Below are 13,697 nucleotides of genomic sequence, written 5' to 3'. Positions count from 1 at the left end.
AAGCATTTTTGTGATTCGAATGGGGGTATTTTTTCAGCAGTTACACAGAACTTGTCGGTCGGCCGGTAGGACTAAACGAAAGGCACGTTTTAAGTCGTCTGCTGATGTTGACGATTGAAAATTGAATTCTAGTTGAGAAAAATTTCCAGCATCAAAATTGATGCATCGTTTTCTACTTGTTGGATATATTTTGAATCGTTAAGGTAAGTGTAACTGGGTTAGAGAAAATTGAAACATGGGTTAGATCGCATTGAGTTAGCAGTTTTCATATGGTTAGTTGCTACTTGTTATTTCTTATGTTTATCTCGATTCTACATTCAATACCACACAATTTTCGTGTTTTAAATAGTGTCAATTTCCATAGCATTAATCATTTCCACATTGGTGTCAGCTTTCTTCTCTTTTTGCTGATTTTATTTCTCAGTTTTGATGAACATGGAAATTTTCGAAACTGGTTTACAACCAAAACATTCTGGTTTTCACTGCAGCAACACTTTTTGGGTTGCTATGTTGTTGCTTGCTGATGCTAGCTTTCAGAATATTGCACTAGGGAACACGTCAATATACCCACCAACATGACACATCAAATTTTGATAAACATCTTCTAAACCAACGTGACCCTTGATTGTTTATCATATTCTCAATTTTTTCTGGAAGTTTCTCTAGTTCTTGAGCATGTCAGCCTTGTTTGTTCGTGTACCCTTGACGGCCTTCCGAGTAAATCTTCATCGAGTGTACCTCCCACGTCAACAAAAATACGCTAACCAATGGATGTCCTCGTCCTGGCGGCCCGGAGATGTTCGATGCATAAATGTCATGTGCTATTCAACAGGTAACCTTGTTAGTTTTTTTTTTTTTCCATAATTACCAACCTTCAATCAGGGATCAACACGATAAGAAAACGAATTGTGTCAAGAGCCTAAATGGCGCGTTTCCATTTCCGTTTGTTCGATGGCGCTTTTTAAACGACAAAGTTACGCAACAAATCTAGAATGACCCAAGGAAGTCATTTCCAGACTTCCTGGATGATTGTTACTTGCTAGATAAAGGTTGTTGACTAGCGTTTCGACAACGAATTTAAATCTTTTTATAACTGAAGGCGGTTTTTCAAAAAAACAAAAGAAGTTATGTCAATCGAAAAACTTAACTAAAAAGCCGTTGCAGAAAAAGGAAATCGGATTAAGCAATCGCTACGGCACACGAAAAAGTTGGTAAACGAAAAGTTTTTGCGACAAGAAAGGAAACTTGTTGAAAGTGAGAGCTTCTCCATAAAGTGAAATCCTCTTGGCAATTCTCAATCCGCCAAGATTCACTTGAATGATTTTTGCGTATGCTCGACTGAGTGTGTTCTCGTATCTCTCCCTCCCTATTTGAAATGCGATTTGATTCTCATTCCGTAGACCGCCCACTCACCAACGACTACCAAGCAGCACCGATAAGCTGAATTTCCTATACAAATCTCTTTCCTCCTTTGTTGTTCACACAACTCTGGACAGTCCAGTCTTTCGGGGGAAGCCGTTTCGTGTGGTCTGTTCGACGGAGGTCGTCAACATGAAAGTGACTCTAGCAACGCGTTTGTCCGGCACCATAGGAGAGGGGGCAGTGGCAACCCATTGGCTCCGGCGGCCTTCTATCCCCCGTCCCAAAAAATGGACCCCAAGGTGGAAAGGTTAGTTCCCTCGGCTCTTTGTAATCTTTTTAACTGATCACTCATTGACGGCGTGTAATCATGATGTAACCGTCGTCATGGAGAAAGGATCCGTTTGCCGGGAAGTTAAGCGAGTTCAAAAAGTTTACTACTTGCTTTTAAGAAATAGGAAAAAGATTTTCCTTTTTCTTTAACAGAATCTCAAGGCCAACTTAGCTATTGTGTAAGCATCACTCGGAAAAGTGACTTTCGGTTGCCGGGTTAGCGTGATTGGTTCCCGCCCGGTCGCGTGATATGCCCAGCGGCTAGCAGAAGTTGTTAGATTACTCCACCAATCTCTGCGCCACGTCTTTTTGTTTATCTCCTATTGCAAACAATATTCATTAGAGCCTTTTGGTAAATTTCTGACTTTTTCTTTTTACCGTTTGATGACGCGTTCTATCGTCACGCGAAGTTGCTTCGACCGGATATCATGAAACTGGTGTGTGGCGCATCTCAACAATTCGCACGAAAATCACGTTTTTCTTTCTCACTACTTGAGGATTGTTTTAAACCCCCAAACAAACCCTAAACCGAAAAAAAAAACGCGCTAAAAATAACTTGTTTCAATATAAAACGTTTCTTGTCCGATTCTAATGGTACCATTTTCACTTTTCACTTTTCGAACTAAAGGACCACTAACGAGGTCGATCTTCAGGCGAAGCGTGTCATCATCGTCGACTGGCGAATCAGGCGATGTCAAAACAACGATCGCTGCCACAGCGGCAACCACTGCCGCATTCAAAGGCGCCAAGAATTCTCGCTGGAGACGTTTCATCGTCAAACCTTTCGTCTACGTCCAGTTCTTCTTCGGCATTGGATTGCTGGCCCTCGCCTTTCAACAATTCCGGAGAAAAAATGCCCACCCAGAGCAATCGCCAGAACTTATCGCCAAGGATTGGGAGGTATAGACCAAGACCCTATTTATTATCGATTAACCAGAGAGGTTTCTTTCATGGTCATTTAATTTTTGCGATCTGTATTTTTTTTATCGCCTGCTATAATTAGGTGCTTTATTATCGTATCATCCCTTTCCGGGCCATATCGCGCGCTTGGGGTTGGTTAACCAACCGTCATTTACCGGTTTGGGCGCGACAACCGATTCTGGTAAATATTTCCCTATGCTTCCGGCAATGAATTTCAGGATTTCATCATTCCTTTCTTTTTTTTTTCTTTCTTCTTCTTCCAAATAATAATGCAGGGTCTTTACGCACGAACGTTTAACTGCAACCTGGAGGAAGCGCTCGATGGTAATCTGGAAAATTATTCATGTTTGGCCGAATTCTTTCGAAGGAAACTCAAAAGCGGAGTTAGACCGATCGAACCGGCCAGCTCGGTGGTTGCCCCGTCGGATGGCACGGTGCTCAACTTTGGTCGTGTCACGGCCGGTGAGTTTTGTCGCATAATTACGTATCGATTTGTTTTTACATCAACAACTAGTAATCAATTCCCTTTTTCAAAATTTCCCCAAAGGCATGATGGAACAGGTCAAGGGCGTGAGCTACTCGTTGGGTGAGTTTCTCGGTCCAGCATACTGGCGAAATGGACCTGAAGTCCAACCCGCCGGCCAGACTGAGTTGGAATACGAAAAATCACTTCTCGTCAACAAAGATAACGACTTGTTCCATTGCGTTATCTACCTAGCCCCAGGTATTTATAAGCTGAAGTTGAATTCTTCTGAATTTATCATTACCGCAAAGTGGTCTAGGTCATCCATTTCTAATTCCGTTTACCCGTTCAATAGGAGACTATCACTGCTTCCATTCGCCGGTGGATTGGACAGTCAATTTTAGACGACACTTTCCAGGAGCGTTGCTCAGCGTCAATCCGAGCATCGCCAAATGGGTGGCCGGATTATTCAGCCTCAACGAGCGGGCGGTGTACGTTGGGCGATGGGCTCACGGCTTCTTCTCAATGACGCCGGTTGGCGCCACTAACGTTGGCTCCATCCGAGTCTACGCCGACGAGAAGCTGAGAACCAACTGCACAAAGTGGGCCCTGCCCTTGCCTTACTACGACCGCTACATGTGCCCAGAAGATTCGGATGAAATCCCGCTCCAAAAAGGCGAAATTTTCGGCGAATTCAATCTCGGGTCCACCATCGTTCTCATTTTCGAAGCGCCAAAAGATTTCGAGTTCAAAATCCGACCGGGGGAGAAGATTCGAATGGGCCAGTCACTCCACTTTACCCATTCCGCCACGGAAGCATCAGACTAGTATAGAAAGGGGAAAAACAAATTTGTTTATTTTAACGAGAAGCTTTTGATATAATTTTCTGTTGACAGTTACGTGTTGTTGATTGTTGATTGAAAAAAAAAATGGAGGTACACAAAACAGAAAAGAGAACAGAATATTTTACCCCCCCTTGGCTTGCGAGTGTCTATTACCTGCCCCTTCTGTCGTCATGAACCGTCTAGGAATTCACGCCGAAAGGAGTCAAAACCGCCACTATGTGGCGTGTGATTTTTCTTTCCCAACTCTCCTCAGCGCAAAAAATCCCCAAAAGCTAAAATATCACTAGCTGCTCCCTCCCTTCCATGTGTTACTTACTGCCGTATGTGATTGAAGGATTGAGGCCAAAATAGAGTTACTATTCTGGAGGCTATGTACAGTATTTTCAGCTGAAAAAAAAATAGAAAATTACCAGTAAAGCAAGGGAGAATTTTATTCCGCTTTGAAAAATTCTCTGTAAAAAATGATTGCTAAAGAGTTGTGGCGTGCCGACGTGAGCCAACAGCTGTTGTTTCCGTCTGTATTTTATTTCCTCTTCCATCTTGCCCTTCCTTTCGTAGATAACGCGGAGTTAGAAGAGAGAACGACTCTACAAGTTCATTGCTCTTCTCATTACCGAGAAGAAGAAGAAGAAGCAGCAGTAGCAGCAGCAGCCCAGAAACCGTAACAAACCCCCTCGGAGCAACACCGACGATCATCTTGGGCCTGTCTCATCTCCACCACAACGGTCCACACACGCACACACAGCTCACAACCTTCGATTTCCATCTTTGCTGTTTCTCCTTCTCCCATTTCACATGGTCATTCACACTAAAGAGAGGCAATAGTCGATCATTATTTATTTCCCTTCAGATTCTTTCGGCAATTCCTTTTTTGTTTTTCTTGGGTCTTCCAAGGAGAAGGAGAAAACGAGCCGACAAGAGTGTCAGCTCCGGGGGAGGTAGGTAATAGTTTGCAATGTTGGGTTGGCGGCGTTTGTCTGGGTCGAGTCATTTTTTAAAAGACGGATGAACGGCCTCCCGCTGGCACAGCAGGAACAACAACAGCACGGGGCGTTGCCGTTTTCTATGCTATCTCACCGTTCGGCCAGGTAGTACTACCGGAAACTCTACTTTTCTTCTTCTATTTGAAAAACAACAAAAAGAGGCGCCATGCCGACATGTTTAACCGATGGGTGGGAATCGGATGAAACATTTTCTTTTTCCAAAGCAATTTTTTAAACAATACTATTATATAACGTCGTGGGCTATCATTAAGTTAGCATACAGCTAAAAGAAAAAGAAAAAGGGTCAAACTTGTTATGCGCAGGGCCCTCAAAAGAAAATAAAACAAAATTCCACGGTCATTTTCTCGGCTTCGCCCATTTAGGACGAGAGACACATGTGTGATGACGATACACACACACACACGGGGGCAAGGCAATAACTTCCTCAACAAGACTAACGACTTGAAATAACAGCTGTCGTCGAGAGAGAGAGAGATAGAGGACCGGCTCAGTGCATGAAAAGTCGCCGCTTGCGAAATAAATCGAAAAAAAAAAAGAAAAAAAATGAAAATGCACAAAAGATTGCGCACATTTTTGTGCGTGCAACTCATCCCAAAAAGAAGAAGAACAAAAAAACTTTATAGCAAGTACCGTTAAAAACAAAAAATCATTGACGAAAAGAAAAACGAGCATCTAACAACTTAACATAACTACGTGGAAAAAGAGTGCATCGTCACCAACGGAGAAAATGGTGAAATTCTTTTCTATTATATTACTGCCAAAGTCTGGTGGTGGTGGTGGCAATGGACAGCTCCATTACTGGCTGTCGGGACATGCACGCGTCAACTCGGGATAGACATGAAAAAAAAAGGAATGATATCGAGCGTGAATGATTGCCCTATGAGAATGTCCTTTTGGACGGACCCGACAACAATTTCACCGTCATAAATGTCGTACTGTTTGACGCTAGACGAGCAACCTCTTTTCAATTTGGTTATATGACCCTCCTCCCGCCCGGAATAATGACGAGACTTGCCGGAATGAAAAAAGATAATTGGGCAGAGAGGGAAAAGAAACTGGAATTTTCCTCACGGTAGTAAATGCGTACCTTTTTTTCAATTCTATGATTTGTGTGACTTTTTTTTTCCTCATCCCGTCATCGGTGGTGGTGCTGCTCTCTTTGCATGTTGTTGTTGTTGTTGTTGTTGGCTGTCGTGTCTCTGCGGCTGGGACTCTTCTGTGCAACACCGCAGCTCTATTGCACCGTTCTACGTGCGGCCATGTGCAGCACACACAGCCAAAGAAAAAAAAAAAAGTGAATAGGAGGAGGAATAACATCAAGTCCCGTTGTACCGAGCCCCAGGCCAGATATTAACAGAGAAGAATAATAAAACACGAAACCATTTTTTTTTCTTTTCTTTTTCAAACTACAAGGGAGGGTTGGTTGGTTGGTTGGGCTCCCTTTTTTTCCGGTTTCTCTCTCTCTCCTGTGTGTGTGTCTCCGTGTGTCTCTCCCATTCTTGAGTGGTTCGGCGTTACTACAACAACTCCACGCAGTTGGTTCAGTGCTGTCACGCCGTTCGGTTTGTCTCGTGTTTTGTGCTGCACTAGAAAATTATCCGATCCGTTTTTCAGTTCCGGAACTCCGAGCCTTTCAAAGTCACGCCAAAGTTTTTCGGGAGCAGACAGAAACCCGCGGGAATTTTTTTGGTTTTGTTTCGCCTACAGAGTGAGACGGGCAGATTTTTGTTGGTGTTTTTTTTTGGGTGGGTGGTTAGTTTTGAGTTGCAGAAAAATGAAGACGGCCGTTTGGTACACATCGACGTTCGTCGTCATCTTCGTTTACCTTTACTGCTACCTGGTGCAGTTCATCCGCGGGGCGGAAATCCGGCCGCAACATCTCCAGCCTTTGCTTCGAAGTCGACTAGCAGCGCCACTGCAGCAGCAGCCTGTTGCATTTCCCTATCCGGTGGCTGGCGGATGGCCATTGGCATCCGGCAGTCAGCATCCGGCCCAGCAACGCCATCTCCCTCCGCTACCACCTCCTCCGCCTCCGTCAGAAGTTTTCGCCGATTACATGGGACCTGGATCCATGGCCGTGTCTTCATCCATGTCCGTCTCTTCCGCTGCTTCCGCTCCGGTTCAAGTCCCACCGTCAGTTTCCGCCGCACCCGCTGCCGCCTCCGCTGCTGCTGCCAAGCCGTTGGATTTCAGTTACCACAATTACGAGGACATGACGACCTGGTTAAAACAGTTTAGTGCATCCAATCCAGATCTAACGGCCCTCTACTCCATCGGCAAATCCGTTCAAGGTGAACAATTCATTTCTGTTCTTTCTTGTTTGGGGCCAATCGTCAAGTGGTTACTGGCACTGCGACGACTCAGACTATCGTCGTCACAGTCCACCAATTTTTGTTATTGCAATCTGAAGTTGATTGCGGCCGATCCAGCAGCAGCAGCCGGTTGGACCAAATTGCCACTTTTTTTTCTTCCAGCCCTTTTGAGAAGACAAAAAGAAAAAAATGCCCGTTAGATCTTTGACAGACGGGATCTTTTTCTCCTTTTTTTTTTCTTTTTCTCTCCCGATTTTACAAGATGATACAGCGGCAATCACGAGGAGGTGCAGTAGACGTTCCGTGTCCCAATCTCCCGATTTGTCTCGCAACACCGAATTCACGTTCAACGGCGCCTAGTCTAATACATTATTAGACACCGCTGCCATCCGACTACTACCTTGCGGTATAGTATAGATAGAATCCAACAGACGCGTTTGGTGCCTAGATGTCGAAAGAACAAGAAACCCGTTACGTTTCTCCTTCTTACTTCTTCCAGCAAAAGCGACCGGGGTCAATGAGTTGACGCTAAAGAGCGCGTGGAGGGAAATGAATCAAATTGGAAATAAATTTTCTTTCTTTTCCCACGAGTCAAATTTCTTTCTTTCTTTTTTTGACTGGCTGTGCTTATACCGTTGGGTCGACCGACTCTTTTGTAAATCCCCAGCCAACCTCGTCAATTATAAGAAAAAAAGAAAAACCACGAGCGCTTCTTTTAACTTGTTCACGAGCGAAAATTGAGTTTTCCAGGGCGTAAACTAGTGACCTAAACATCCTACCGATAAGAAGAGATTGTTGTGCGAAAGAATTAAAAAAAAAAACGCAGATGTGTTTAGAAGCCTCGTGCTCGGTTGTCAGCTGCTTTTGACAATCCCGCTAGATGTAACATCAAAATCTACCGACCACCGTCTGTACAAAAGTGACCGACAAGTGCAACTGTCGGATTTTACGATCCGACAAAGTGCTGCGGTATTTCTATTTCTTCTTTTTTTCTTCCCGTCCTGCTGTTCTTTTTGACAGACTCTGGAAAAAACAACAAAAAGGAGTTGAGAATTAAAACAGCGAAATGGAGGTCGAGAGCGCGGTGCTCTTTTTCATTAAATTCTGTCGGTTCTATTGTTGGGAACTAACTAACTTCTCGTCTATTTGTTCTTTTGTTTTTGTTTTGTTTTTTCTCTCTGCTGTTTCTATAACGGTGGACCGCCCTAATGCACCCAACAGGTCGCGATTTGTGGGTGATGGTGGTCTCGTCGTCTCCGTTCCAGCACATGAAAGGCAAACCGGATGTCAAGTACGTGGCCAACATCCACGGCAACGAGGCCGTCAGCAGGGAAATGGCTCTGCATCTCATCCAGGTGAAAACCTTCCTTTATTTCTCCTTTTCCCAAACCCCCAAAATAATTGAACTGTTCTCTTCCCGAAAAATACAAAAACAAACAAACAGCATTTAGTCAAGAGCTACAGGGAAGACGCTTACATCCGCTGGCTGCTGGACCAGACGCGAATCCACATCTTGCCAAGTCTCAATCCAGACGGATTCGAAGTGGCCCGCGAGGGCACTTGCACCGGTGGTCAAGGAAGGTAACACCAACACACACACACACGTCATCCATCATCTTCATCACCACCATCCATCCGTCTTTTACGGATGCACGGCTGGTGGTGGTGAAGGTTTTATTCTTTTCTTTTTCTTTCTCCCCCCCTAACCGAAATGTCTTGATGTGATTATATATCCACAAAAGAAACAGCAACAACTAGACACACACACCGGTTGTGTGTGTGTACAGTTGCACACGCATCTAAAGACACATTTCCTCGCCACAGGTACAACGCCCGCGGTTTCGATTTGAATCGAAATTTCCCAGACTACTTCAAGCAGAACACGAAACGTCTCCAGCCGGAAACTGAAGCCTACAAGGAATGGATCGCCAAAATTCAGTTTACCCTGTCGGCCGGACTTCACGCTGGCGCTCTAGTCGCTTCCTACCCTTTCGATAACACACCCAATTCGGGTAGAAACCATTTCAACATTCAAATTCTTTTTGTTTCTAATTAATTATTTTTTGGGGGGTTAAAAAACTTTGATGTTTGGGGGTGTAGTTTACCAAGCGTTCGCTCCCACTCCGTCACAGACGCCGGATGACGATGTCTTCCATCACCTGGCCACGTTGTACGCCCGCAATCACGCCACCATGTATCAAGGTGTGGCCTGCAAGCCCGGCTCCCCTTCGTTCCCCAACGGGACGACCAACGGAGCGGCCTGGTACCCGTTGACGGGCGGGGCTCAAGACTATTCCTACGTTTGGACGGGAACGATGGAGATCACCGTTGAAATGGCCTGCTGCAAGTACCCGCCAGCGGCCGAGCTGCCACTCCACTGGAGTGAACACCGACAGGCGCTCGTCCGCTTCGTCGGCGAGGCCCACCGCGGCGTCCGCGGGTTCGTGACCGACGGCAACGGCCGACCGCTGGAGAACGTCGCCATGAAAATCAAAGGTCGCGACGCTCCGTTCCAAACGACCAAACACGGAGAATATTGGCGGATCCTCTTGCCGGGCTACTACCGGATCGAGGTAAAACAAAACGGGACAAATCCATTTCATCGCTCCCGTTTTAATTCGTGGAACTATTGACGTTCGTGTTTATTTGTTTGTTTGATGAACGCCAGGCTTACAAAGAAGGTTACGAACCGGTCGAAGACGATTTCAGCGTTACGGATCACCACGCCACCCAAGTCAATCTGACGCTGTTCAAACAGGTATAATAAAAGACGAGGTTTTTTTACGAGTCAACTTTGATGCATTATTAATTACTTTGAATGGGAATTCGCTGCAACAGGTGGATTCTAAAAACGCTTTCGGAGCTCTGGACGAGGTCAGTAACTACTATTCGCTGTCGCCGGGTGATGAGCGACCGAACAAACGGCAACCGACCATCTCTAATAAACAGGTACGGACCCAATTAATTAGCGACTCCCCGTTAAGAAAGAATTATACAAAATTAAAAAAACGGGATTAGATTTTCGCCAGGGTTTTCCCCGGACAAAAGAAACGATACATTTTCACAAAATAACAGCTAAAAAGATTTTGAGGCTGTTCGTGCAGAACAGTGTAATTCAATGATCATTTCTTTTTCTTTCACGGACGCTTTATTGAATCAGGACGTTCCCCATCCAACGGGACTGACTGGCCTCCTCATCACGCTGCGATCGCAAATGGATAATCTGTTCACCAATCTGTTTGGTTGAGGAATTCAATCACGGAATCAGCCGACCGGAACGAAAATTCATTAAAAATAATAAAAAAGGAGAAGACTGATCACGTGAATAGACGACATTCTACGTGACGATCGATTGCTTTAGCTTTGAAATGGTTGACGACGACGGATGCGAAACGGACACCCCACCCCACAGCAACTATCGGCTTTACTTATCCTTTTTCCACGCGCCTGTTTGTCTTCTCCTTTTCCTTCCGGATGGATGGATGGATGGTCGTTCGCTTCGTTAGCGAAATTTGAGACCATTGACCTTTTTCCGACACTTCTCTTCTCCTTTATCCATTTATTTTTTACATATACTTTGTATGTTAATTTATAAAATTGTACTGTACATATCAATGCAATGAATGTTTTGTCTTTTCTCTTCTAATTTTAAAAAGAAAACAATCGCCAGCCGCCTTTATTCTTTCACGAATTACCTATTCATTTTATGCACACCTGTCATGAGCGCACGGTTTTGTTATTATGCAAAAGGCTATAAAAGTGAATCGATATTGATTCAACAAAAATAATAAAAAACTTGAAAACAGAAAGAAACAAACAAAAACCAAAATAAATTCACCCTGGGTAACCACCCTGTCGTCAGCAGCAGCCATGTCCATCAAAACGGAAGTCGATTGGTCCTTAATTCCAGTCAGGCCAGTGAGCTAAAGCAGTTCCTCCCCATCTATTCTGGTCTATTAACCATGACGAATTTTTGCCCAGTTACTGCTATTCAAACTGACTCACTTAGTTTCGGCTGAGCAGACGCAGTATCGGATCCGAAAATGGACTCGGGTTCGTGGAAAACGACTTTGATTAGTCAAACTTAAATGGTCACGTTGCACTGTCGCCTGGGTTGAAAATAGACGAGTTGAATTGTTATTTAAAAAACTAAATTGCTGTCGTTTCCTCTTTAGATAAAATCGCAGCAACCGGCAATATAACCTATTTAGATGCGCATCTGTTAAATGAGCGCACGCATTTCTTATTGACTACCAGGAAATGAAAAAAAAAAAAAAAAACGAACTGGTTTGTCTCGTGGCGATTGACGCTGGGCGGAAATTAGAAATTCCGGTTTTTTTTTGTTGGCAACAAACTAGAGAATCTACTTTTTTTTTTTAATTTAAAAATCTTCCTGGTTTGGTTGTACGGTGGGGTTGTTGGGGTCACCCCTATTATATGGGTCGGATTGAGTATACTAATAGCGTTTCCCCGATGTCCTAATAAATTTCCCTCGTCTTTCGTGATGCAAGAAACTACTTGTTCTCAAACACTATCGAATTGGTCATCGCTAAAATGGACAACATTTGGGCTGATTCTGAGTTTCGTACTGCAGAACTTTGATTACGTTAACGTTGTACACACGGTGTAACACATTCATCAAAACTGGTCTGCATTACGATGCAGTTTCCCTTTGCGCCAGAACTCTTCCCAGTCGGAGGTTATATAATAGGCGAACATTGCTGACGGTGGGAATTCGTCGCTATTCAATAAGTAGAATTAATCAGGACATACCGAAAAGGAAAACGGTCCCAGGTCCAGATATCCATTACCACACCAAAACGCTTCATTCGTCATACCACACAGCACAATTGCGAAATGAAATCAGCACAGTCGCTGCGAATAACCCATTTCGGCGTCGTCAAACAGAAAAATGACAGGCCGAAAGAGGAAAAACTGAACTAATCCTTGTGGACCACGACATTAACTACTTTTCCTTTTGCTTTGGTGGGCGTTGTCCATTTTTCTTCGCAAGATACACTAGAGGGAGAGTACGGAAAAATAAAACTAAAACTAAAAAAAAGGGGAGAGAAAGGATCGAACGAGAAACATAACTTTCCTGTTCCGCCCAAGGTTATCTCATAAAACTAAAATACGACTGGCCAATATTGGCAATGCGTATTGATTAAACTTTAAAATGATAAATGGCTACTAACTTAGACTCTATCGCCAAAACGCAGCGCCTTTCCAAACCCAACGACATTATTTTTATCATGGCGATATCGATTTTTCAATATGGAAACAGAAAACAACTCTCAAATGCACAAAGTTCTTCTTTTATACACAGTTGATGGATGTAGCTCGGAGAAGAAGAGTCACACACAGATACAACCCGTACATTCCGGATCAATCCCAATCCATGCACGCTATCCAATTTGGGGGGAAATGCTGGCTCAACCCATTTCGATCGTAATACTATGTATCGAGATGAAGGCAAAAAAAAAAAAGAAACCTACGCCAGCCAATACAAAAAAAAGAAGAAGAAATAGAAATACTCGGAAATACTATAACAGTGCTTCATTTCGGCTTTTTCGTTCGTGAGCTTTTGACGCGTGAGTGAATAAGACTTTTTTTTCTTTCCCCTACCATCTATAATCAAGTGCTTCTCTCATGATTAACGTGACCTGCAAACGGATATCAACTACCGGGAGTGGATGGATGAACGCTCGGTTGACAGTTGCCAGAATTGGAAATTCATTTGGTGGGGTAGAGCTGGGGGGGGGGGGGAAACTAAGATTAGAGGGTGTCGCACACCATGCAACCTCCGCAGAGATGAAAGGTGAAGAACTACGAAGGCATTGGAGTCGACCTGTCTATTATGTAACACGCCAACGGCTGTCGGCGGTCTGCTCCTCGCTATGTCTGTCACTATACACAGTCACAATGTCGAAGTGACTTTCCAACTGGTATAAATGCGCACAGGACTAATCAACATCCGTGCAACTCGCAACCCTTCCACATTGAAAGCGAGTGGGATGCGTATGCGGGGGGGGGGGTATTTTTTCTGTGAATAAGAAGCAAGTTTTTCTATGCGATTGCATCGTTGAGAGTTACCTTGTACGGGTTTCATTATAATGTCTACTGATTAAAACCGTGAGCAACTGAGAGCCTTAACTTTGGTTATTATCCACACCTGATGCTGAACGGCTGTTGCCAGTGACGTGATTCACTCGTTGACGATAATCAAACTGTATAAAAGCCAAGTGAGAAAGAAAGAAAATAGTCAACCCAATTTTCGTCATTCCCCGGTGATGACGAAACAGATAAAGATAGACTGGTCGTCGTGCAAATATCGATCGGGGACGCGCGACGCGCACTTACGGGCACAACCATTGAGAACATGTTGTAGAGCGGAAATCCAAAAAGATTCGTTCCGCTACATATCATTCATTTTTCCTTCTGCATCCGGCCGGCCTCATCC

The 13,697-nt window shown here is 44.2% G+C and overlaps 2 protein-coding genes across 4 annotated transcripts; both read left to right on the top strand.

Annotated features, from left to right (window-relative positions):
- Window positions 1-51: 51 nt before the first annotated feature.
- On the top strand, window positions 52-4,288 carry LOC124194425 (phosphatidylserine decarboxylase proenzyme, mitochondrial-like). 3 transcript variants are annotated; one of them, XM_046588608.1, is made up of 7 exons: window positions 52-203; window positions 658-832; window positions 2,321-2,592; window positions 2,696-2,794; window positions 2,889-3,075; window positions 3,161-3,337; window positions 3,432-4,288. In XM_046588608.1, exons 2-7 carry the CDS (start codon window positions 676-678, stop codon window positions 3,902-3,904), a joined length of 1,365 nt encoding a protein of 454 aa, XP_046444564.1. In that variant the 5' UTR covers window positions 52-203; window positions 658-675; the 3' UTR covers window positions 3,905-4,288. The 3 variants fall into 3 exon arrangements, with proteins under 3 accessions (XP_046444564.1, XP_046444565.1, XP_046444566.1); XM_046588609.1 differs by lacking the exons at window positions 52-203; window positions 658-832 and adding an exon at window positions 1,477-1,669; XM_046588610.1 differs by lacking the exons at window positions 52-203; window positions 658-832 and adding an exon at window positions 1,490-1,669 and having other exon boundaries at window positions 2,346-2,592.
- Window positions 4,289-6,340: 2,052 nt separating this feature from the next.
- LOC124194424 (carboxypeptidase D-like) lies at window positions 6,341-10,916 on the top strand. The gene is made up of 8 exons (XM_046588607.1): window positions 6,341-7,216; window positions 8,459-8,592; window positions 8,682-8,818; window positions 9,062-9,249; window positions 9,338-9,810; window positions 9,906-9,995; window positions 10,076-10,186; window positions 10,398-10,916. The coding sequence occupies exons 1-8, from the start codon at window positions 6,700-6,702 to the stop codon at window positions 10,482-10,484; spliced, it is 1,737 nt and encodes a 578-aa protein (XP_046444563.1). The 5' UTR covers window positions 6,341-6,699; the 3' UTR covers window positions 10,485-10,916.
- The last annotated feature ends 2,781 nt before the right edge of the window (window positions 10,917-13,697 follow it).

The sequence above is a fragment of the Daphnia pulex genome, chromosome 5, assembly GCF_021134715.1.
Source record: "Daphnia pulex isolate KAP4 chromosome 5, ASM2113471v1".
NCBI classification, from domain to species: Eukaryota; Metazoa; Arthropoda; class Branchiopoda; order Diplostraca; family Daphniidae; genus Daphnia; species Daphnia pulex.
This window is presented reverse-complemented; position numbering and strand designations above follow the sequence as displayed.